At 41.8% G+C, this 24,764-nt stretch overlaps 1 protein-coding gene across 1 annotated transcript in view; it reads left to right on the top strand.

Moving 5' to 3' along the window:
- sh2d5 (SH2 domain containing 5) overlaps positions 1–24,764 on the top strand; it is a 73,592-nt gene that overhangs the window by 2,109 nt on the left and 46,719 nt on the right. Inside the window, exons 2-4 of the mRNA XM_078238553.1 lie at positions 3,920–4,000; positions 5,917–5,991; positions 17,955–18,101. Coding sequence (XP_078094679.1) covers positions 3,920–4,000; positions 5,917–5,991; positions 17,955–18,101 — 303 coding nt within the window. The remainder of the gene's footprint in view (positions 1–3,919; positions 4,001–5,916; positions 5,992–17,954; positions 18,102–24,764) is intronic.

Below are 24,764 nucleotides of genomic sequence, written 5' to 3'. Positions count from 1 at the left end.
AATGGACTGCCTGCAGTGTTAGTGGAGTCAGACACTTTAGGAACATTTAAGCGGTTATTGGATAGGCACATGGAGCACACCAGGATGATAGGGAGTGGGATAGCTTGATCTTGGTTTCAGATAAAGCTCGGCACAACATCGTGGGCCGAAGGGCCTGTTCTGTGCTGTACTGTTCTATGTTCTATGTTCTATGTCCTTGTAACTCATTGGCTGCAATGGTCTAAAATAAATAGGTTGAAAAGTCAGATGTATGTTAAAATGTTCAATTCTCTTCCTGATCCGTGATCTATTGCATCCCCCCCTGTCTTCAAATGCCTCTTCATAAACTGACCTTTCTCTTCAGTGACCTCCTTTAACTTGCCCCAGTTGCGGCTCCACACAAAGGTGAGCCCTACACACCGGCAATTAGTGAAACTTCCAGTACTTAAGAATCATAGAATGGCTATAACACGGAGGAGCCCATTTGACTCATTGTGTCTGTGTTAATGCCATTCCCCCACTTCTCCTCTGTAGACCTGTATTTTTCTTTCCTTTCAGGTGCTTATCCAATTCTCTTTAAAAAGCCATGAGTGAATCTGGCTCTATTGTGGGGCAGCACACTGGTTAGCACTGCTGCCTCACAGCATCAGGGACCCGGGTTCGATTCCAGCCTTAGGTGATTATCTGTGTGGAATTTGCACATTCATCCTGTGTCTGTGTGGGTTTCCTTCGGGTGCTCTGGTTTCCTCCCATTGTCCAAAGATGTGTAGGTTAGGTGGGTTAACCATAGTAAATGTGTGGGGCTATTGGGATGTAGAGGGCCAGGGTGAGATGCTCTTTTAGAGAGTCAGTGCAGACTTGATGGGCTGAATGGCCTCTTTCTGTAGGGATTCTATTGTGCACTCAAGCAGTGCATTCCAGATCTTAACCACTCATTGCATTAAAAAGATTTTCCTCATGGTCTCTGTGGGTTCTTTTGCCATACACCTTTAAATAAGTGTCCTCTGGTTCTTGACTCTTCTGCCAATGGAAAGAGTTTCTCTATCTACACCCCTCATAATTTTGACCACCTCTATCAAATCTCCTCTCTGCGCTGTCTTCTCTGAGGAGAGCAACCCCAGCTTCTCCAATCTATCTATTTTCTTGCATCCTTCTCTGTTCTCCTTTTCATTCTCCTCCCCTTATCCTTGCTGATCTTTCCACTTCACTAAAATTAGAAAGCTTCAACTCTCTAAACTTGCTACACCGAGGCGATTAGTAAATGCTGCCCCCTGATTAAGTGCATTAATGCTGAACCCTCAGAGCAGATTTTTCCTATCCTTTAAGCTTAGGAAGAACAGAAATTGAACCAGCTTTGTACACAAGGAAAGGAACTGGGAGAGTCTTTGAAATCCACATAAAGGGACAGTACTTGATCCACAGAGTTCATCTTGGACACCCCTGTATTACAATAATTACCCTTCCTTTTGAGAAATGTTTCTTGGGTTCAATTCCAGATGTGTGCTGATCTTGGCCAGAACACCAGTAGGATTGAGAAAATGGATCTTGGTGCCCCTGGGCCTTGGAGGGCAAATATCAGTTAGGATTTCTGCTCATAGTTAGAGGGTTGTGGCTTTTCAGACTGAAAGAAAGCTTATAGTAGAGTTCCCCAGAGGTTGGTGTTATGTCCTCTGCTCTTTCTGATCTATGCTAATGACATAAACTTTGGTGTACCAGGGCACAATTTCAAAATTTGTGGACGACACAGAACTTGGAAGTGTTGTAAATAGTAAGAAGGATAGTGTTAAACTTCAGAAGGACATGGACAGGTTGACTGAATGGGCAGACAAGTGGCAGATGAAATTTAATGCAGAGAAGTGTGCAGTGATTCATTTTGATAGGAAGAGTGTGGAGAGACAATATAAAGAGTGCAACTGTAAAGGGGGTGCAGGAGCAGAGGGACTTGGGGGTATATATGCACAGATCTTTGAAGATGACAGGGCAGGTTGAGAGTGTGGTTATTAAGTGTTATGAGATCCTGGGCAGTATAAGCAGTGGTGCAGAGCACAAGAGCAAAGACGTTATGATAAACTTGTAAAAAACACTCGTTCGGTCTCAATTGGAGTATTGTGTCTAATCCTTTAGGAAGGATGTGAAGGTATAAGAGAATGGTTCCAGGAATGAGGAACTTCAGTTACATAGTTAAATTGGAGAAGCTGAGGTTGTTCCCCTTCGAGAAGAGAAGGTTGAGAAGAAATTTGATCGAGGTGTTCAAAATCATGCGGGGGCAACAGAATAGAAGAAGAAAAACAGTTGCCATTGGTGGAAGAACCAAGGACGGGACATCACAGATTTAAAGTAATTGGTAAAAGAAGCAACGCTGACATGAGAAAAAACATTTTTTGTAGAGTGTGGTTGGGATCTGGACTGCCTGGGAGTGTGGTAGAAGCAGATTCAATCATGACTTTCAAAAGGAAATGGATCATTATCTGAAAAGGAAAACAGTGTAGGGCTATAGGGAAAAAGTGGGGCAGTGGCATTTGGTGAATTGTTCTTGTCGAGAACCAGCATGGACGTAATAGGCTGAAAGGTCTCTCTCTGTGCTGTAAAACTTTGTTTGATTCCACGATAATTGCGGTGCTGTGACTTCAGTTAGTGAATATGGATATCTGGTGACAACGACCAGACTTGGTTGTGGTGGCCTTGTGATGGCAGGGAGGCAGGTCCCAAATCCCCAGTCAGAAGAGGGATTGAACACCGACTATCCAGCCAACTGATCTAGCCAGTGACAGCCCCCCTCCCCACCCCACTACCTTTTATATGCATGTTGTAGTCCATCGTATGGCTTACCAGGAATCTCTCTTGGTCGTGATGAGCCCAGTGACCTGCTAATCACTGGGCTCATGCATTAAAAAATGGTCAGTTCGGCAAAGTGTGGAGGTTGGATGGTATATGTGTATCTGTACTCCAACATGAGCCTATGTCTTTAGGAAGAAAGGAAATTCGTTCTTATATCATTATATTTGACTTTCTCTCCTAGTCTTTTGTATCAGTATTTCAATGGACAGAAACGATGGCTGAGGGGCTCCCTATTAATTCCCATGTGAGGAAATGACATGATCTGTCTTTTACTTTTCCCATCTGAAATTGAAATGAACAATCAGATGAATGAAATCTGACTCAATAAAACTGAACAATAATTCAGTAGTTCTGGGAGACATCTCTGCAGATTTTTTATGTGGGAGGATGCGAGATTATAATTTGGCTACTTTATAAAGAAGGCATTTTTACTCCTTTTGTTTTATTTTTAAGTCTGGTAATTCACAGAATCTTTATGTTAATGACAAAAAGTTTTTTTACATTTTTCCAGCCAGCAGTTTTTCCTGATTTTGACATTTGTTACGAAGAAGAATGACTCAGGTAGCCTCCACTTAATGATTCAAGTGAATGTAATCCATTGCTTAGCAATGAAACAGGAAAACACCCTGCATGCTTGGCTGAGGTTAATTTAGGTGGGTTGAGATGTTCCCCCTTTTATGAAAGGGCATCTGGGAACCTGAAAGTTTTATCTTAAAAGTAATACAATGAAAAAGAAATTTGGAGTCCCAATGCACTTGATTAATAGGATGTGGGATTGCGCCTGTGATTACAAGATGGTGAACTAATCTCAGTTGGATTGCTGAGAAGAGGTCAGAATGGAAGTTTTACTGTTTCTCCTTAGGAGGCTGAATGAGTCATCTCTTTCCTCAATACTTTGGCTAAGCAGCTGGTTAGACTGCAGAACTATCAGTGCTGGGATTGTGTGTCTGAGGAATTGTTGATGGTGTGTGGGAAAACTGCAGATAATCTAAAAAATAGTTACTAATCACTGGATAACTTTGGGTTTTGGTTACGAATGCTGAGTAGTATTTCAAGGCTATGTTGCAAAAGCTGTGGTTTATCTGTGGAATTATTCCCACAGTATGTAGGTTCCTTTACAGTGGAGGATCAAGATCTTGATGAGAAGACATGGCGGATCCATCAACAGCTTCATATTCTGAAGGTAAATGTTATATCTTATAGCTAAGGTTCATCGTTTCTCTGGAGTGGGATTGTCTTAATATTCATTTGCTGACTCATTAACAGGTGGACTATTCCTAATAACTTAAACCATGGCAGTAGGATAAAGTTCAAACTAGGAAAGGGAAGTTAAGACTGATGCCAAGATGTTCTCCATGTAAAGAATGAACAACACATGTTTCTGGTTACAATGGTAGAGGATAAAAAGTTCCAAAGTCATTTAATTAGCAACATAACCTTGTGAATGGAGAGAGGCAGAAGAGATGGTAGGTCCTTTATGGAAGGATGATCTTGAAGGAATGGGTTAAATGGTCTTAAGTAGTGAAATATGGAAAGTTAAGTGTGAAAATGTGGCTGAACCTATTCCACTGCTATGAAGGGAGGGCTGCTGATTCATCTTCAGTTCTCTGTCTGAAAGCAGGTCCAATCTACAGCGCTGTGACCGCCACTATTCAGAGAGCAAGGAGGTAGGTCCCAAATCCCCAGTCAGAAGAAGGATTGAACACCAACTATCCAGCCAACTGATTTAGCCAGCGACAGCCCCCCTCCCCACCCCACTACTTTTATATGCATGTTGTAGTCCACCGTATGGCTTACCGGGAATCTCTCCTGCTCTCAGCAACTGCCATTGGTGTACATTGGAAGGATTTACAGGTTGTTACTCAACCTGTTTGGCCGTGTTGTGAACATACCTGAGGGGAAAGCTGGAAAACCTGAAATGAAGGAAAAACAGAAAACAATTGGCATTAATGTAGATTCAATTGAAAAACTTAGTATTGAGAACCAAAGTTGATAGCTTCTGGAACTGGCAGACATACCTAAATGAAGATCTAAAGAAACCACAAAACAGCAGAAGTTTCAAAGCAGAAAGAGACTTGGAAAGTGGAGACATAGGGTGGGATGTTCTGGCCTTGTTCACCCCGAAACCAGAAAATCCCGCCCGAGGTCAACTGACCTTTCCATGGACTGCCCCTCGCCCGCTCCAATTCCCGTGACGGGTGGGACAGTAAAATTCGCCCCAAAGTTTCCTAAATTGCACATCTTTGATTTTTTTTTCTATCTGGTCAATTGTTTTGAGTTGGAGGGAATAAAATTGTTACTTTGTTTCATTATTATGCCACAAACATAACTTAAAAACTCCAGATGGACATTAAGTGCTCAGAACTTGGTATCCAATATTAATAATAAATGTAACAGTTAATTAAAGAATAATTGGAGACCAGTTTCAATTGCTGAAAACCTTGAATTATCATCATGTTAATCTCCCCATTTGATTAGGTTACTACATTTTCTTTGTAATCTACAAAATGGATTGAATTTGGGCCAAACAGGATTTCTCTGTCCACAGACCCCAATGCTGTCATAAAATAGAATTGAATCAGAAAAGGTCATTTAAATGTTTTTTTTCTGACCAGCTAAGAAGTGGCAATAAGAAACAATAAACAATTGCTTTATTTAAAATTATAATGTAAAGCAAGTAGCACATTTTTAATAAAATAAAGTATTTATTTCCATGAATCTTGATTTTGTTCTATTCAAATGTGGCCTGTGGGTTTAATCATTGCAGCGGAAATCATGGTTGCGCTGCAGAAAAATATGCACATTTTGTCTCTCCTGTTTTGAATATCTGTTGATTTCATTGTGGCCAAGTTTCCGAGTAAAATGATTCCAGGTGGCATGCTTTCTTTGCAAAATAGTGATCCCATGATCCTACAGGAACAACACTGATAAGTTATTACTCTAGACAATGCATCTCAAAATTGTTGCTGTTAAAATTCTCCTTCATACTTCAACCAGTAATCAAGCTATTTCCCTGTAGAATTTCAATCTGTTTCAATTTTTAAATGCCACTTGTGTTGTAGCTCAGCTTATCTGACGTGTGCTTTTATTTTCTTCCAGAACTATCCTCGGAAAATGGCAGTAATACTGAAATTCTCATCACAAGGAATAAAGATGTATAATGAAAATAAAGAGGTATGGTGAATAGGACCATTTCTAATAGACTATGTAACTCAGTCACCTTGTGCATGACTTGAAAGCTTGAAGTTATAATGGCCCCTGGAGTCAAATATAATGAATTACAACATTTCATGAATGGTATTTGGTATCTTACTCTACCACAATGAAACCTGACTGGCAGTAATGAATGTTGACATGCATTAGAGACTGGAGCTAAATGTTTCAGCACATTCAAGCCACGGGGCATGTACTACCAAGCATTGACTCTGCTGCATTAGGTATGCCTTTCTATGATTGCACTATACTTGCGTTTTCAGGAATTACTCATGGCTTCATTGCATATAGCTCTGAGTAAACTTCCTCAGCGCCTGCATCAAGTACAAGTAGTTCAAGGATCTTATATACTCAAACTAAGCCTCTACTTCCTCCTCTCCCCTACCCGACATCATCCTCACTCCAGTTCTGATTTATTGGCCCATAACATTTTGGTCCCTCAGTGTCGCATTCAGGGGTACCTCAGTGATGCATTGGGGAATCTCTCTAGTAAGTTCCCATGTAGGGGATTGCCTGGCAGTTGTCTAGAAGCAGTGAAACCCCACCTCTCCTGACCCCCTTCCCCAGTCTGACCCCACCCCCTCCCCTTTCCTGGTCCAAACCCTCTCCCCCTTACAGCACCCCCCCACCTCCCAATCTAACCACACCCCCACACCCCCTCCCCCTCCATTCGACCCTCCTCACCCTTACCAGTCTGAACCCCCCCTTCCGCAGTCTGACCTTTCCCCTTCTCCTGGTCTGACCCCTCTCTGCTTGTCTGACCCAACCCCTTCCTGGTGTAGTGCTGTGAAAAGGAGACGTATCTTTCTTCTTTGTAATTATCCTGTGTTGATGTAGCTGGGGTGCGCTTCGCTACTATCTCACTCAGCCTGAAGAAGGTTGGCCAAGGCAGAGACTTTGGAAGTTCAACGTGGGTAAGTCTATCTAGAGTTACCATCCACTGGAGATAGCCACTCTGAAAAGGTCACAGGCCATTATGACTTTATAGTTTGTCCCTCAGCTCCACTTTCTTTCTCCAGCTGTCACAAGATACATCTCTGAGACCCAACTCTGCCCACCCCCCCCCCCCCCACCCCCCCCCCCCGATTTCTTCTTCATCAAACCAGTGATCACTCAGCCAACTTTTGCCAATATTGTTAATGGTGCCTTTTGTGCAGGAGCCATTCCCCACACCCCTTCAAAACTGCCATTATCATTCCTCTCTGCAAAAAGACTCATCCATTATCATTATGTTCTCTAATTACTGGCACATATCTCACCTCTATTTCTTCTCTCAAATCTTCAAACTCATTGGTACTACCCAGCTATGTATTTACCTTGCTCATAAATCCTTTCAGCCAGGTTCCTAGGCTCACAGAACCTAGACCAGCCTGGTTGAAATTACCATTAACACACTTTGTCATTTCATCTGTTCACCATTGTTACATGTTGTCATCTGTGTCTCACATTTGACATGATCGACCACTCCATTCTCATCCCATTTTGAGTTCCATTGCGCTGTCTTTGCTTGAGTCTATTCCTATCTGTCCAAAAATATCTTACCACAGTTGCAGAAATAGTTTATCCATTAACTACTGCTATACTTGGTTACTTCCAAAGTATTTTAAGGTTCTCTCTTTACCTTTCTGGTTTGCCTCACTTGCCTGTTGCCTCAGTTATATTTGTAGGCATGGGGTCAGTTTCCAAATATATGTTGACAACATCCAACAATTACCTCTAAATCTCACCATTATCCTTGACTTCACTGACAATTTTATGCTGTCAGACAATTTGACTGACATTGTTGTGAATTAATCCAAATTTTCAACAAATGAACACTGGAAAGAATGATAAAAACAAATTACTGTGGATGCTGGAATGTGAAACAAAAACAGAAAAGGTTGTCTGACAGTATCTGTGGAGAGAGAATAGAGCTAACATTTCAAGTCTGGATGACTCTTCGTCAGAGCTGGATTAAATGATTCTGCTACTACCAAAGATTCTGTTACTTGCCCTGAGACCATTCCTTCCGCTGGCTTCGCACTGCATCGTCATCCTGCTTCACTGAGCAAAACATGAAATCCATCATCAAAACCTTCACCTACACATCATCTTGCTTTCATCCTTGCCTTACCTCGTATCCACTGAAACTTCTTTTTGTTAGATTTGTTTTGGCTGTAGAGGGTTGTTTTTCAAACTGGAGGTCTGTGTGCCTCAGGGATTGGTGTTGGGTCCACTGTTATTTGTCATTTATATTAATGATTTGGATGAGAATTTAGGAGGCATGGTTATTAAGTTTGCAGATGACATCAAGATTGGTGGCATGGTGGACAGTGAAAAAAGTTATCTAGGATTGCAACGGGATCTTGATCAATTGGGCCAGTAGGCTGATGAATGGAAGATAGAATTTAATTTAGATAAATGCGAGGTGATGCATTTTGGTAGATCAAACCAGGGCAGGACTTCCTCAGTTAATGGAAGAACGTTGGGGAGAGTTATAGAACAAAGAGATCTAGGGGTATGGGTTCATAGCACCTTGAAAATGGAGTCACAGGTGGACAGAATGGTGAAGAAGGCATTCGGCATGCTTGGTATCATTGGTCAAAGCATTGAATACAAGAGTTGGGATGTCTTGTTGAAGTTGTACAAGACATTAGAAAGGCCACAACTTGGAATACTGTGTACAGTTCTGGTCACCCTATTATAGAAAGGATATTATTAAAGTAGAAAGAGTGCAGAAAAGATTTACTAGGATGCTACCGGGACTTGATGGTTTGAGTTATAAGGAGAGGCTGGATAGATTGGGACTTTTTTCCCTGGAGCATGGGAGGCTTAGGGGTGACCTTATTGAGGTCTATAAAATAATGAGGGGCATAGATCAGCTAGATAGTCAACATCTATTCCCAAAGGTAAGGGAATCTTAAACTAGAGGGCGTAGGTTTAAGGTGAGAGGGGAGAGATACAAAAGTGTCCAGAGGGGCAATTGTTTCACACCGAGGATCATAGAATCATAGAATGATTCTATGATCCTCGGTGTGAAAAAGTTTAAGGGGAGAGATACAAAAGTGTCCAGAGGGGCAATTTTTTCACACCGAGGATGGTGAGTGTCTGGAACAAGCTGCCAGAGGTAGTATTAGAGGCAGGTACAATTTTGTCTTTTAAAAAGCATTTAGATAGCTACTTAGGTAAAATGGGTATAGAGGGATATGGGCCAAATGCAGGCGATTGAGACTAGCTCAGTGGTTAAAAGTTGGGCCGAAGGGCCTGTTTCCATGCTGTAAACCTCTATGACTCTATGAGATCTAAACTTTTCCAATGTGCAGTCTCCTTGATTCCACTCAAAGCTCCAACTCATTCAAAACTTCACTACCCTAATCTGCCCCACATAATCTCACACTTGCCATCTCTACCCTCACCATCCACAATTGACTGAATGTCCCCAATGTGTTTACTTCAGATTTCTCATGCTCAGTTACAAATCATGTTCCTGTTCCACTCCAAGCCTGTCAGTCTGGTTCCTCAATCGCCTTGTCTTCAAGCACCTTAGCCCTTACTCTCTGCAATTTCCTCCTTTTATCCCTCTTCTGTTCCACTTCTCAAACTGCCTTTAAAAACGTCCTCAAAACCTATTTTTGTAATCATGATTTCAATCTTCTCTACCACTTCTTCCATTATTGCTCAGTGTCAATTTTCCCCTGAGTCACCTGAGGTTGTTTACTTTGTTAATAATGGCATTGTTCCAGCAACCTCAGTATTTTACTATTTTCACCAACTTGTTGCATTTGTATCTGATCATCTTGGAAAGAGGTCATAAGATGAAGCTTCATATGTGCTACTGTTAACCTATTTGGGTTATTGATTTAAAAATAAATCCTGGTTTCCAGGGTTGGGGAGTCATGCCAATGTTATTCATTTTAATAATCAAATTTAATTGCTCCGAGTTCACAAGTTGCATTGTTTAGAAAACCTAGCTTGGTTTCTGCAATGGTGTAGTACAAATTAGATAAGCATTGAACCTGAATGTGTTGGCTGTAACAATTAAAGTGATAATATGTTGATGCTTTTCTAGTCTTAACGACAGGATTGTAATTATGTGTTATTAACAAAACAGGTTAACTGTGAATGGCAAAGGATCTTTGGAAATTACACTGAATTCTTGGCATAACATCCCATCACTATTTCTACTCCAGCCAATACCACAATTGTCACCTTTTAGGACAATATTTACTTTTAAATTATAGTGTATTTATGCACTATTATGCAGAATTTTAAAAAGGCACGGATGAAAGGGATGTAAAATGATAATGAGCTAGGTTTTGCAGTTAAAGGCAAAATACTGCGGATGCTGGTATCTGAAACAAAAAACGGAAAATGCTTGAAAATCTCAGCAAGTCTGACAGCATCTGTGGAGAGAGAATAGAGCTAACATTTTGAGAGCTCTATTCTCTCTCCATAGATGCTTTCAGACCTGCTGAGATTTTCCAGCATTTTTTGTTTAGGTTTTGCAGTTTCTTTTCCTGAAGACTGTAAATCATAAGCAAATTGTTAACGTATCCTGGTAATCACTAAACCGCTCCTACCCATTTCTCCAGAAAAAATCCCAGTCCAGAGTGCTCAGCAGGAATTGTTTGACGTAGGTTCTGAAAACTGAGATAAAAACAGACGAAATGCACAAGAAGTTTTACATGTTAAAGCAGGAAAATTACCAAGCCCTCAAAGTTAGAATCTTTAAAAATTATTTTAATTGAGCAGGATGATGTAATGATGTGTAATGTGTAGGATACTTATTATTTTACGCAACATGAAAACTGCTCACGATTGAACTAAATGAGCCTGACTAAAGCTGTTGTTCTTTATGGTCATTTCCCATTTAATAAAGTGGCTTAACAATTCATAGATTATCTCATTTTATCAAGGGCTTTCTCAGTTTGAAACTAAAAAGGTTGGACAAGCACAGGCATGAATATCTAAATGGTACTGTTGTCACATCACTGAGTTACACAACTGTACAGTTAGACATTGAGCACTAGAGGCATGCCCCCAAGCGTAAGATGCTCAAACTCTTTGCAGGCATATAATGCTGATGTAGCTGATTCAAATTTATATTATTCATCCAAAGATAGACCCATGTATTCAATTTATGATGCATTTACCATCGTTGTTACCATTTTAATCAGAAACTAAACTGGACCAACCATATAAATAAAGTGGCAACAAGAGCAGGTGAGAGGCTGGGAATTCTGAGGCAAATAACTCCCCTCCTGACTTCCCAAAGCCTGTCCCCCAAATACAAGGCACAAGTCAGGAGTCTGATGGAATACTCTTTACTTGTCTGGATGAGTGCAGCTCCAGCAACTTTCAAGAAGCTCAACACCATCCAGGACAAAGCAGCCCACTTGATGGCACCTCATCCACCAATTTAAACATTTACTCCCTCCACTGATGCACAGTGGCAGCTGAGTGTACCATCTACAAGATGCACTGCCGCAACGTGCCAAAGCTCTTTTGACAGTACCTCACAAACCCAGAAACTCTACCACCTAGAAAGACAAGGGCAATGGGTGCATAGGAACACCGCCATCTGGAAGTTCCCCTCCAGGCAACACATCAGCCGGAATTTTACCAGCATACCTGCCCCGATTCCGATGCAATGATCTGTGCTGTGAGAAGATTCTGGGGCGGGCGAGGCTCGCAGAATGGAATTCTCCGTAGGCCTTGGGTGGGATTTTATGAGCCTTGCCTAAGCGAGGTTGTATCATCCTGACTTGGAACGATACTGCACTCCTTCACTGGATCAAAATCGTGGAATTCCCTTCCTATTAGCACTGAGGGTTTACCTACACCAGATGATTGCTTTCTCAAGGGCAATTAGGGATAGGCAACAAATGCTGGCCTTGCAATTGATGCCAACATCCCATGAAAGAATTTTTTTAAATGTTGGCTGCAAAGAATCCTTTCTGTTCCGGGTTTACAACACAGTTGGGCAGGGTAATGGGGAGGGATTCAAAATTTAAATCCTCCCACCCAAGAGGGTGTTTTAGAGTGATCTCCACTACTACGGAGAACTAGCTATTCCACAGCAAAGATTTCATATCCATTCCTCAGTCAGGCTTGCTGACATTAATGGGAATCCTGTCAAAAATAGATCAGAGGTTGACTACGTACAACTTGAAGAGTCAGCAAGGTATTCTTTCGGTAGAAAGTCCTGTCCTGCCACACCTAAGCCATCTCCAGGGAGAATCTTGGACTCCATGTTTCCGTAAATTTGCGATGATGTGTAAACGAAGCTGGGAGGAAAGGGAAAGGACAATAATCGGTATATAAGTTCGAAAAATGTCCTGTCACGTTTGGGGTATGTGTTTACCAGCCATTCTGTGTCCAGCCAGTGAGCTACTGCTAATCAATGTTGACATGCAGTGAATTCTTAACAGCCTGATATTATAAACATCTTTCAAACAGAATGGTAGGGTGAATTTAATCAGTTTTGGTAATCCTATTCCATTTCTACTGTTTCACAGCATAAACCGTATGAAATGGAGAATTCACACTGATGCAATTAGCAGTGCTTTTCTGAGGTTCAGAAACCTTGTTGTGGCAGCATAGAAAATGTTTTAATATCTGGACTCCGTATTACTTGGACTGGTGACATGTAGTACTGACACAGTGCTGAAACTGGAGAAATGGTCAGTTTTATCCAGCAGTGACACTCCTCCCTCTAGCTGATGCCATGAATGAATCGGGTATCACTCACTTAATGAAATGTATCATATGAGAAGTCTAGACAACAAAGTAATGCATTAATGGATCAATATGCTCTGTGTGGAATAGCAGAGTATTACACTGGAGTGTCAACCTCAAATTTGTTCAAATCCTGGGTACTCTGAAACGAGCGACAGATGGAACTGAGGGGTAATTTTCCATATATGGCATCCTCCAAGAAGTCTGATATTCCAACATGTGTTCCTGACATGCAATGATCTGTGCTATGAGAGGAACAATTGCCCTGTGTTATTTCTCCTTTTGGTATAGAAATCTGGTTTGTACATTAATTCTTGTTGGCAGACTTGGAGGGTAGTGCATCAAATTACAGCTTCCTCAGTGCTCTCTTTTTTTTGAGTGATAGACACGTTGAACATCAGCAGCATTCTGCTGTTGTGTGACTAACCATGCACAGTTGCCCTCCCAGCATGAAGGCTGTTATTAATAAAGTTTGTGGTGTGTGTTCAAACGATATCAATTATGCACTTTCGTTCTGTGTAGATGGCTCACAGTAAACAAAGTGAATGTGGAAAATAGCTAGTCATGGAAATGGAACTAGAGACAAAACCAGTCTTTCTGTAAATCACAATACCATAAGAAACCACTGATTAATTGCTCCGCCAGATGAGAGGACATTTCTTTCTGTCCGCCCATCAAATATGTGCTGCTAAGGTTGTCTTCCCCCTCCTGCAGCTCATCGGCAAATTTCCATGTTCTCTCTGGATGAAAGTCTGAACCGCAGCCTCGCATAGCTCAGTTCTGCTGAACTGTCCAATTGCAAAATTTGTTGTTGCCAATATGCTCACTCTTGATGCAGCACATCTGACTGGAAAAACTCCCCTGAACTGTTGCAGACATCTGTCATTAATTAGGTTCTATATCAGATCGACTTGCTGCAGAAAAAATGCATTTTTATCTCTCTGTGGCTGTCAGTTATCCATAAATTGGCCAAGTTCATGTCTGATCTTTTTCAGTTTTAAGTTATAGCTTGAGTAAAGTTGGAAAAAAAATAGCGCTCAGCGTGTCCTCTTATAAACTTCCAACTGGTTTACTTCAAGCACAGTCACAAGATCTCAGAGTAATCCTGATAATGCTGTGGTGTGGTGCAATCAAAAGCACTCCCCAGTGTAAGTCATCTGCCCCGTTTAGTCCTTTTTTGAGGAAATGCCTTTGGAATAATCTCTTCTTGTAGATTCAGTCAGCCTGCAGGAGACAGGGAGGCAAACTTCTAATGTAAAAGTGGGAGAGCAATGCAAAGAGCTTCTATTGGGGTCACTCTCTAAGAACCCAGAACCCAATTTAGCATGGCCAATCCATCTAACCTGCACATTCCAAAAATGTGCGGGTTAGGTGGATTGGCCATGACAAGTTGCCCCTGAGTGTCAGGGGGACTAGCTAGGGTTAATAAATGCATGGGATTATGAGTGTGGAGCCTGGGTGGGATTGTGGTCACTGCAGACCCAATGGGCTGAATGGCCTCCTTCTGCAGTGTAGGATTCTTTGGGTTCTAACCCAGACTACTCCTGGCCACTTTGAAAGAGTGGTTTGGCACTTTACTTCCTTACCTGTGTTACCAGTTAGGATGGGATTGTTGAATTAAATAGAATATTCTTTTTGAAAGGGAACTGGAAAACAAAACAACAGCCTTGGGCTTGATTCCAAAAATTGAAAATCTCATTTCTTTGATTAATGTTAAAGGAAATGCAATCACATGTGTCGATGCAGCTCTCACTAGATTTTGCTTTGGAGACAATCAGCTTGTTACAAACAAAACGATGGATGTTTGAGAGCAATACAACTATGATTTAATTAAAGTGTTTAGATAATAGCACAAAGCAAGAGTGAGGTTGTACAGGCTTTTGGGCAACACCTGATGACCCCACACATCACAGTCCTGATTTTTAAAATGTATTTCTTAAAAATCATTATGGTACTGAAGGTATTGGATCTGAAACAGCTGGGTTACAACTTATGGGTGGTTCTAATATTAAAAAAACAAAATTTCAACAATGAAAAATGACAGCCTGAGATCTAAGTGGTTTAATTTCATGTTCTCCATCCCCCCCACCACTATCGGGTGGGTGGGGGGGGGGGGGGGGGGGGATAAAAATCCTTTGTGTACAATTGACTTTTCTCAATCTCAAATGTCCAGGGTTCATAATTAAGAAAAACTACAACTCCAACTAGACGAGTCAGCAAAATTGTCCATGTAAATAACAGAGAGAAGCTAAAAGAATTACTTCAAAAGTTGCTACAAACACTTTATCGGCAATTTTTGTTCCTCAGTAACAAAATATATGGTTCTAAAAGTAGCGTTTCCAATCTAAAGAACATTTAAATTACATTTTTCAAAAATACATTGCCAAACGTAGCTAAAAGAATTGACTTAGGACCTGATTTTAGCTCCTTCTAGGCCCATTCACATGCAGAGTTAAAATTATGTCTTCAGTTAAAGCTGAATTTTCTCTGTGAAGTGTGGGATATAGTTGGGATTAAATATTGTCAATGGGCATGTTTAATAAATGATCTCCGAGTAAAAGATTTTAGAGCAGGCTATTTTAGATTTAGGATTATGTAATGAAGAAGGGTTGATAAATAGTCTTGTTGTTCAAGATCCTCTTGGAAAGAGTGATCACAGCATGCTAGAGTTTCAGATTCAGGTTGAACAAAAGAAGACAGAGTGCCATTTCTGTGGACCTGTGGAACTCTTTGCCGCAGAAGGCTGTGGAGGCCAAGTCATTGAGTGTCTTTAAGACGGAGATAGATAGGTTCTTGATTAATAAGGGGATCAGGGGTTATGGGAGACAGGAGAATGGGGATGAGAAAAATATCAGCCAAGATTGAATGGCGGAGCAGACTCGATGGCCCGAGTGGCCTAATTTTGCTCCTATGTTTTATGGTCTCATGGAGTTTTAGCATTGGGCAGATGTAATTATACAGGCCTGAGGAAAGAGTTAGCCCAAATAGACTGGGCACAAATAATTGAAGGCAGGACACTTGGGGAGCAATTGTGGATACCTCTCAATTAAAGTATATTCCTGAGAGGAAGGGTAATTGTAAAAGGAAGAAAAATGCTCCATGGCTAAACAAGGAAGTCAAAGGGGACATAAAGGCAAAAACTAGGGCATACCAAACTGCAAAGACTAGTGATAAGCTGGAGGATTGGAAGAACGTTAAGGTTCAGCAAGCTAGAATCAAGCTAAGATGAACTACGAAAGGAAACTAGCAGAAAACATAATCACTGATACCAAAAGCTTCTAGAAGAATATAAAGAGGAAGAGAATAACTAAAGTAAATGTTGACCCTTTAAAGGACAATACTAGTGAGGTATTAATGGTTTAGCAGAGACACTAAACCAATATTTTGCCTCTGTCTTCACAGTAGAGAATAATGAAAAATTTCCAAAAACTGGAGTCAATGCAGAGGAACTTGGTGCAATAACCATCATGAGGGAGAAGGTATTGAATAAACTGATGGGATTAAAGGCAGATAAGTCTCCGGGACCTGATGGCCTGCACCTCATGGTATTAAAGGAGATGGCAGCAGAGATAGTGGATGCATTGGTTGTGATATTTCAAAATCCCGTGGATTCTGGTAAGGTTCCAGTAGATTGGAAACACGCTAATGTGACACCCCTTTTCAAAAAGGGAGAGAGGCAAGAAGTAGGAAATGATAGGGCAGTTTGCTTGACTTCTGTGGTGCGGAAGTTGCTGGAATCAATCATCAAGGAGGAGATTGAGCATTTGAAAAGACAAAGCTCAATTCACCAATGTCAGCATGATTTTATGAGTAAAAACTAGGCCTGTTTAACATTTTTGAGTCCATTTGATTGTAGGTTCATTTGTCCTTTGATTCTACTGCTCATGATTGTGTACCTACTGCTGCCGTACCTGGGCAGCACATTCCCAATCACCATGCTTTTAATTGTGGCTATTTTCTTTTAGTATTAGTTATTTTTGCTTTTTTCCTTGGGATCCAGCATTACTGTTTCTCCAGTTCCAGCTTTAGCACTCCCAGATTGATGAGGGATCCTTCCAGTTGTCAGACAACTTCTTGTCAAGACTCACAGGCAAGCAATAACAACAATAGTGGAATATTGGGTTCTCTTGGATGGAGCTTTGGATGCAAAATGAATTTTCATTGGAATTCCAAAAGGACATAAGCCTGCAGCTCATGTTACGATCTTAATCAACTTGTAGTAATTCAACATTTCATCTTTCTTCTGATGATGCTACTTATGGGGTACTGGACAGTTGTAACAGGTGTACTCTTTCAAATTATGCAGTGAAGAAAATGTACGTGTGTGACAGAAAATATCGTCCATACCATTTCATGGGGCGGCACGGTAGCACAGTGATTAGCACTGCTGCTTCACAGCTCCAGGGACCTGGGTTCAATTCCCGGCTTGGGTCACTGTCTGTGTGGAGTTTGCACATTCTCCTCGTGTCTGCGTGGGTTTCCTCCGGGTGCTCCGGTTTCCTCCCACAGTCCAAAGATGTGCGGGTTAGGTTGATTGGCCATGCTAAAATTGCCCCTTAGTGTCCTGAGATGTGTAGGTTAGAGGGATTAGTGGGTAAATATGTAGGGATATGGAGGTAGGGCCTGGGTGGGATTGTGGTCGGTGCAGACTCGATGGGCCGAATGGCCTCCTTCTGCACTGTAGGGTTTCTATGATTTCTATGATACCATACTTTAAAATTGAGAAGTCAAGCTGAAAGATCAGGCTCCAAAGTACAAGCACCATCAAGGTTGAAATGAGGGAATGATTTAAATCAAGAAGTAGTAGTTGGGTGGTCAACTAGCTGTGCTGTCACGCTGGAGAAGGGAGAAAAATTAAGGGTGGTAGAGGGTTTGACAGACGGATGGGAAAGAATAAGTTAGGGAACAGTACTAGTTAACTGAGTGCTGTGTGGTTACTCCTGCCCAACATTATCATCATCCAGTTTGGTAAGTACTTATGGCAAAAAGTGGTGAGACTGGCATTATCTGGCAGAATGTTGGTCGAGCTGCAAAATGCTTCAGTATCTTGGCTTAAAGAAAAATATTTGGTATCAAAAACTGAAATATTTGGTGTTTCTTTTTCAATTGAAGCTTTTGATACTGATTTCTAAAGATATTAAATTAAATACTGTACAAACAACTTGGTGGCGCAGATGTAATTAATTCCTATGCTGGGTTTCGACTAGACGCTGTTGATGGCTCATGCCCTGAGGAGAATCTTGTACACAACGTGTCAACCGACGGACTGTCAGTTTGCATTTGTCACACGTAACCCCTACAGACCACCGAGTGAGCTCTTCTGCCATCTGTTTGTCACCATGCAGCCAAATGAGGTGGGTAGGTAATATTAAAAAGTCATTGTGAATCAGATGAGAAAAAGCATCCATTTGTCCAGTTAGACTTTTTGAAAGACGAGAAAATCATGCTTTAACTTCTGTACAAAAAATCCTCCAATTGTTTTTTAACTTAAGAAATATGGCTGCCCAGTGGCTCAGTATTAAAAGCTTACAAACAAGAGAGGTGTTGATTGCTGGATTTTGTTATCCCCATCATAATTCGGAGGTTATAAAAATCAATTGAGCCCCCCACTGATCCTGACACCTGCGCAGCCCCCCCCCCTCCCCCCCCCCCCCCCGTCCCCCATCCCATAAATATTACTGCCTTGACTGAGAACAGATCACTCAGCAAAGAGCATGAAACAAACTTGGAACCTGCTTGCTGTGTATAATTCCAATTGTCTTCACCGACTGCATGAATAGATGAGGTTGCTGCTGTGTTGCTAACACCCTGCTGTTTTTTTTCCATAAAATGGGACGTTTCGCTGCTTGGGAAAAGAGTGGAAGAATGAGAATCACTTTCTCTTCTATGATCACACATTATGTCAGTGTATGGTTGGGTGTCCTGGCGTGGAGAGTGGTTTTAAGGCAGGCGTTTCTCATTGTATACAGTTGAGTTATGGCGATAGATTTATGGAAAGGAAAGCAGTTAGCTGAGTGCAGTGAATTGGTGTTTAGGTCAGCCTCACTGATAGAAATGCACAAGAGCAAGATGTCTCGCTAAGACTGTCTAATGCGGTAATGCTGAAAGTATGATTTCTATTTCCATGATTGACAGAGGTTAGTTAGATCTCGTAATTAATTGGAATCCTGTGACCCAGTACAAAGGGCTGCACTATTTAATTTGTGAAAGGATAGGGTAGAAGGTTTCTCGAAAATGATATTACACAAACAGCACTAAATTCTTACTATATAGAAATTGTTTGCAAGTGTTGTGCATCAACAGAGTTATTATTCTTGCTGCTGGTGTTAAGTAGTTGATTTCAACTGCTTTCCTCATTGGGCTATTATTCAGTAAAGTTAAAATCAATGGACACAATTCTCCCATGCTCCTGCCAGTGGGATCAATGGTGGGGAGAGAGAATTCGACGGGAAACCCAAAATCAGTTTCATTGAGGTGTGAAATTATAGCAGCATCTTCCGACACTGCCTGCCATGGTGGATTGGGAATCCTATAGAGGCAGATGTGGAACTGATTTGAATCTTGCTAATAAGATGTAGATGAAGGCCTGACGAGAATCTTCCCCTCCCACCCAGACATAATGGTGGGATGTGCGCCATCAAGCCTGCCCCGCCACAGAAGACAGTGCAAAACCCCCAGGGATGGAAGGGATGGCATGGTTTCCTGTCATTCCCTGTCCCCTTCATGGGATTTAGTCTCAGATGGGAGAATTCCACCCAATGAGTAAATGCCCCTTTGTAGTTTTAGTTTGTGTGACATTCCCTATTCGTTTGCAGAATACTTCTCACCAGTTATTTACTGTTCAACTTGTATTATGAAAAATTGTTCTTTATGACTGGGAAGGTACAATTAAACAAATTAGGCACAAGAGGACTGCAGAGAGCATTACAGCAGCAGGAAAAAGTGTAAGGATAGTTGCAGGAAGCCTTCAGTGGATCCCCAGAAAATTTCTCAGCTTAGGTGCACTGTTCCAGGACAATGACAAGGGCTTCTAGCACCTACCTTTGGCTGAAGGGAACTTTATTTCCTTGTCAGATTAGCAGTAGCTTTCTTATCATTTGTTTTTGGGACTGTTGACACGTCAATATTTTTATTGCTCATCAAGGTTGTTTTCAGTGCATAGTCAACCACATATTGAACGCCAGACCAGGTAGGGGTGGCAGCTTCCTTTCCCTGGAGGACATTCGTGAATAAGTTGTGTTTACATGACAATCAGATAGATTTTATGGTTATTTTCTTGCTGTCGGCTTATCAATTATTAGATGTATTGAATGAATTTTGAGAAGTTGCTGTGGGGAAGTTGAACTTGGGTGTAAATCGGTACTAATTTGGAGTCTGTACGGTTTTTGAGAAGATTGGCCATTTTAACACACTGCACAAAGGTGTCCCTACATGTACTTCAGGAGACTCCTGTGTTTAACAACAAGGACCTCTACTTTACCTAAGAATCTAATGATACTTTACCTAAGTAGGTAAAGTATCATTAGATTCTGGGGTTTACAATCCATGTTCATTTATGTCCTGCTATTGTTATCGTCCATCAGTCCTGATTATGATTTGGTGTTATTATTCCCCAGGAAAGAACATTTTGAAAAAAGGAGTCATTTATATGTCACTTTTCACAATCTCAGGAGGTCTTAAAGTGTTTCAGAAACAATCAAGTTACTTTTCAATGTGGTTACTGTAGAATCATAGGGTGCGATCTTACCACCCATTCACACCACGCTCCTGCTGCAACGAAGTCGGAGAATTTGGTGACAAGAAAAATCTCCATTCACTGCAGCGGGATGGGAAAATCCCACTGGCGTGAACGGTCAGAAAATTCTGGCCAAAGAACCATACAGTGCGGTAGAGGCCCTTCAGCCCATCAAATCAGGCTCCATAACTGTGCCAGAGGCAGTGTCAAAAGGGTGGAGCGTAAGTAGGGGTGAGACAAGGACAAAGGGGGGCACCGTGGGGGTGGGGGGAGGAAGCTTTGCAAAGGAGGGCGGAAAGGGGGGAGTTCTGCAGGGTTTGCAACATCCATTGCAACCTTGATAAAATTATTTTAATTTCTCAAGCTGACAATTGGCATGAATAAGATTTTTAGCCCAGTAACCTCCTGTTAAATACTTGGTGATATCCAAGCACTCAACAGCAGGTCAGTACTTGAAATGTGTGATATTATTTTGCATTCAAAAAGGTACATCTGATTCTCCCTCTCATTATCTTTGTAGCGCCAACAGAGAATGGTTTCAAGCTGACCTGAAAGCATTTTATCTCACCTACTTAACACAAGTGTACACAAAAGATGGCAACTATTAATATATAGTCATTTGACATTACAAAACTTGAATAAACCTGAAAAAAGAGACATGCTGTCAAAGCTTTTTGTTTTGCACTCATCAGGACAGATTCACAAGAATACTAATTGTAAAGGGAACAACAATTTATACTGCATGAGAAGACAGTGCTGATTGGTTGGGAAGTGGACTCTCATTACTTTTCACAATACAGATTAACGATTTGGAAGAAGGAACTGAAGGCACTGTTGCTAAGTTTGCAGATGATACAAAGATATGTCGAGGGACAAGTAGTATTGAGGAAGCAGGGGGAGGCTGCAGAAAGGCTTGGACAGGTTAGGAGAGTGGGCAAAGAAGTTGCAGATGGAATACAATGTGGAAAAGTATGAGGTTATGCACTTTGGAAGGAGGAATGGAGGCATAGACTATTTTCTAAATGAGGAAATGCTCAGGAAATCAGAACAACAAAGGGACTTGGGAGTCTTGTTCAAGATTCTCTTAAGGTTAACGTGCAGGTTCAGTCGGCAGTTAGGAAAGCAAATGCAATCTTAGTATTCATGTCGAGAGGGCTAGAATACTAGAGCAGAGACGTACTTCTGAGGCTGTATAAGGCTCTGGTCAGACCCCATTTGGATTAAAGTGAGCAGTTTTGGACCCTGTATCGAAGGAAAGATGTGCTGGCCTTGGAAAGGATCCAGAGGAGGTTCACAAGAGTGATCCCTGGAATAAAGAGCTTGTCGTATGAAGAAAGGTTGAGGACTCTGGGTCTGTGTTCGTTGGAGTTTAGAAGGATGAGGGGGAATCTTATAGAAACTTACAGGATACTGCGAGGCCTGGATAGAGTGGACGTGGAGAGGATGTTTCCACTAGTAGGAAAAACTAGAACCAGGGGGCACAATCTCAGGCTAAAAGAACTATCCTTTAAAACAGAGATGAGGAAGAATTTCTTCAGCCAGTGAGTGGTGAATCTGTGGAACTCTTTACTGCAGAAGGCTGTGGAGGCCAGGTCATTGAGTGTCTTTAAGACAGAGATAGATAGGGTCTTGATCAATAAGAGGATCAGAGATAATGGGGATGAGAAAAATATCAGCCATGATTGAATGGTGGAGCAGACTCGATGGGCCGAGTGGCCTAATTCTGCTCCTATGTCTTATGGTCTTACAATCCTATTAATAGAGGTGTTTCCGTGGAGAATGCACCAGGGAACATTAACTGCCAAGCATTTGTTTAAATTCAAATCAGACAGGTCAACACTAAATGGTGAAGGCATTGCTATGGGGAATGTACCAGGGAATGGCTGTCCTCCAAGCTGTTGTTTAGTTGAAATATACATCATGCATAGACATGCCCTTTCTGCCTGAAAAGGACAGGGCCCTGTGTGTGAATATCTGTAGCTTCTAGCACGCGTAAGTGACCCATACTGCTCGCTTGGCTGATAACCTTAAATTGGTTGTTAGTGCAATTCTTAACACAATCATGATAAGTGCTTTCCAAGTATGGAATCACATCTAACGTTGGACACTATGGCGAGATTTCTCTGGCTCTTCATGCTGGTGGGATCTTCAGGTCCTGCTGATGGCCACCTCTACCACAGGTTTCCCAGTGGCATGGGAGTTCAGTCAGTTTGAAATGCTGTGATAGCGATGGGACAGAAGATCTCACCACCGGTGAATGGCGCACTGTGGGGAAAATAAGCTGCATGGAGGGCAGAGAATCCCCTCACATGTTTTGGTTTTGCAAGCAAGGCCGACTAGGTACGGTCAGTACTTTGCCTGTGAACAGCTGGAGGGATGTACTGTTTGATATGATCTGCCTGTCATTGTGATCCAGTTATGTAGGCCAAATGCTTTAACAGTAAATCTTAAAAAATGGCATGAAAGTCTTCTTGTACTCCAATAGACTTACAATAAATTAAGCCCAACATGCCATTTGTCGTCCTAATTTCTTGCTGTATCTGCATGCTAACATTGTGGTCCTTGTAAGAGTGCAGCCAAGTTCCTTTAAACATCAATATTTACAAATTTCCTGCCTTTTAAAAATATTCTGCTTTTTTATTTGAGCTGGAGGGACATAAATATTATGGCCGGGAGGTTTGCTAGTGTCACACGGGAGGATTTAAACTAGTTTGGCAGGGGTTGGGAACCAAAGCAGAGGTGAACTAACTGAAGGGAAACTAGAGAGTAGGGACAGTAAGACTCAGAGGAAGCGCAGGCAGGGTGTGGTTGCTGATCAAAGAGAATCTGGTGGACTGAAGTGCATTTGTTTCAATGCGAGAAGTGTAACTGATAAGACAGATGAACTTAGAGCTTGGATTAGTACTTGGAACTATGATGTTGTTGCCATTACAGAGACTTGGTTAAGGGAAGGACAGCAACAGGATTGGCAGCTTAACGTTCCAGGATACAGATGTTTCAGGCGGGATAGAGGGGGATGTAAAAGGGGTGGGGGAATTGCACTACTGGTTAAGGAGAATATCACAGCTGTACTGCAGGAGGACACCTCGGAGGGCTCATACAGCAAGGCAATATGGGGAGAGGAGGAATGTAGTTACAATGTTGGGGGTTTACTATCAGACTCCCAACAGCCAGTGGGAGATAGAGGAACAGATATAGAGGCAGATTTTGGCAAGGTGTAAAAGTAACAGGATTGTTGTGGTGGGTGATTTTAACTTCCCCTATATTGACTGGGACTCACTTAGTGCTGGGGGCATGGATGGGGCAGAGTTTGTAAGGAGCACCCAGGAGGGCTTCTTGAAACGGTATGTAGATAAGTCTAACTAGGGAAGGGGCCGTACTGGACCTGTTACTGGGGAATGATGTGAAGCTGCCGGCGTTGGACTGGGATAAACACAGTAAGAGTTTTAACAACACCAGGTTCAAGTCCAACAGGTTTATTTGGTAGCAAATGCCACCAAATAAAGGTGACTTTGCTACCAAATAAACCTGTTGGACTTGAACCTGGTGTTGTTAAAACTCTTACTGGGGAATGAGCCAGGCCAGGTGGTCGACGTTTCAGTAGGGGAGCAGTTCTGGAACAGCGACCACAATTCAGTAAGCTTTAAGGTACTGATGGATAAAGATAAGTGTAGTCCTCAAGTTAAGGTGCTAAATTGGGGGAAGGCCATTACAATAATATTAAGCAGGAACTGAAGAATGTAAATTGGGGACAGATGTTTGAGGACAAATCAATATCTGGCATGTGGGAGGCATTCAAGTGTAAGTTGAAAGGAATTCAGGACCGGCATGTTCCTGTAAGGATGAAGGATAAATATGGCAAGTTTCGGGAACCTTGGATAACAAGAGATATTGTGAGCCAAGTCAAAAAGAAAAAGGAAGCATTTGTCAAGGCTAGGAGGCTGGGAGCACACGAAGCAAGTGTGGAATACAAGGAAAGTAGAAAGAAACTTAAGCAAGGAGTCAGGAGGTCTAAAAGGGGTCATGGAAAGTTATTGGCCAACAGGATTAAGGAAAATTCCATTACTTTTTATACATATATAAAACCAGAGGGTAGCCAGGGAGCGGGTTGGCCTACTCAACGTCTGGGGAGGGAATCTATGCGTAGAGCCGGAGGAAATGGGCAAGGTACTAAATGAATACTTTGCGTCATATTCACCAAAGAGAAGGACTTGGTGGATGATGAGTCTGCGGAAGGGTGTGTAGATAGTTTGGGTCATGTTGAGATCAAAAATGAGGAGGT

Source organism: Mustelus asterias, chromosome 22, assembly GCF_964213995.1.
Source record: "Mustelus asterias chromosome 22, sMusAst1.hap1.1, whole genome shotgun sequence".
NCBI lineage: Eukaryota > Metazoa > Chordata > Chondrichthyes > Carcharhiniformes > Triakidae > Mustelus > Mustelus asterias.
Note: the sequence above shows the minus strand (reverse complement) of the source record. Positions and strands in the feature narration are given on the sequence as shown.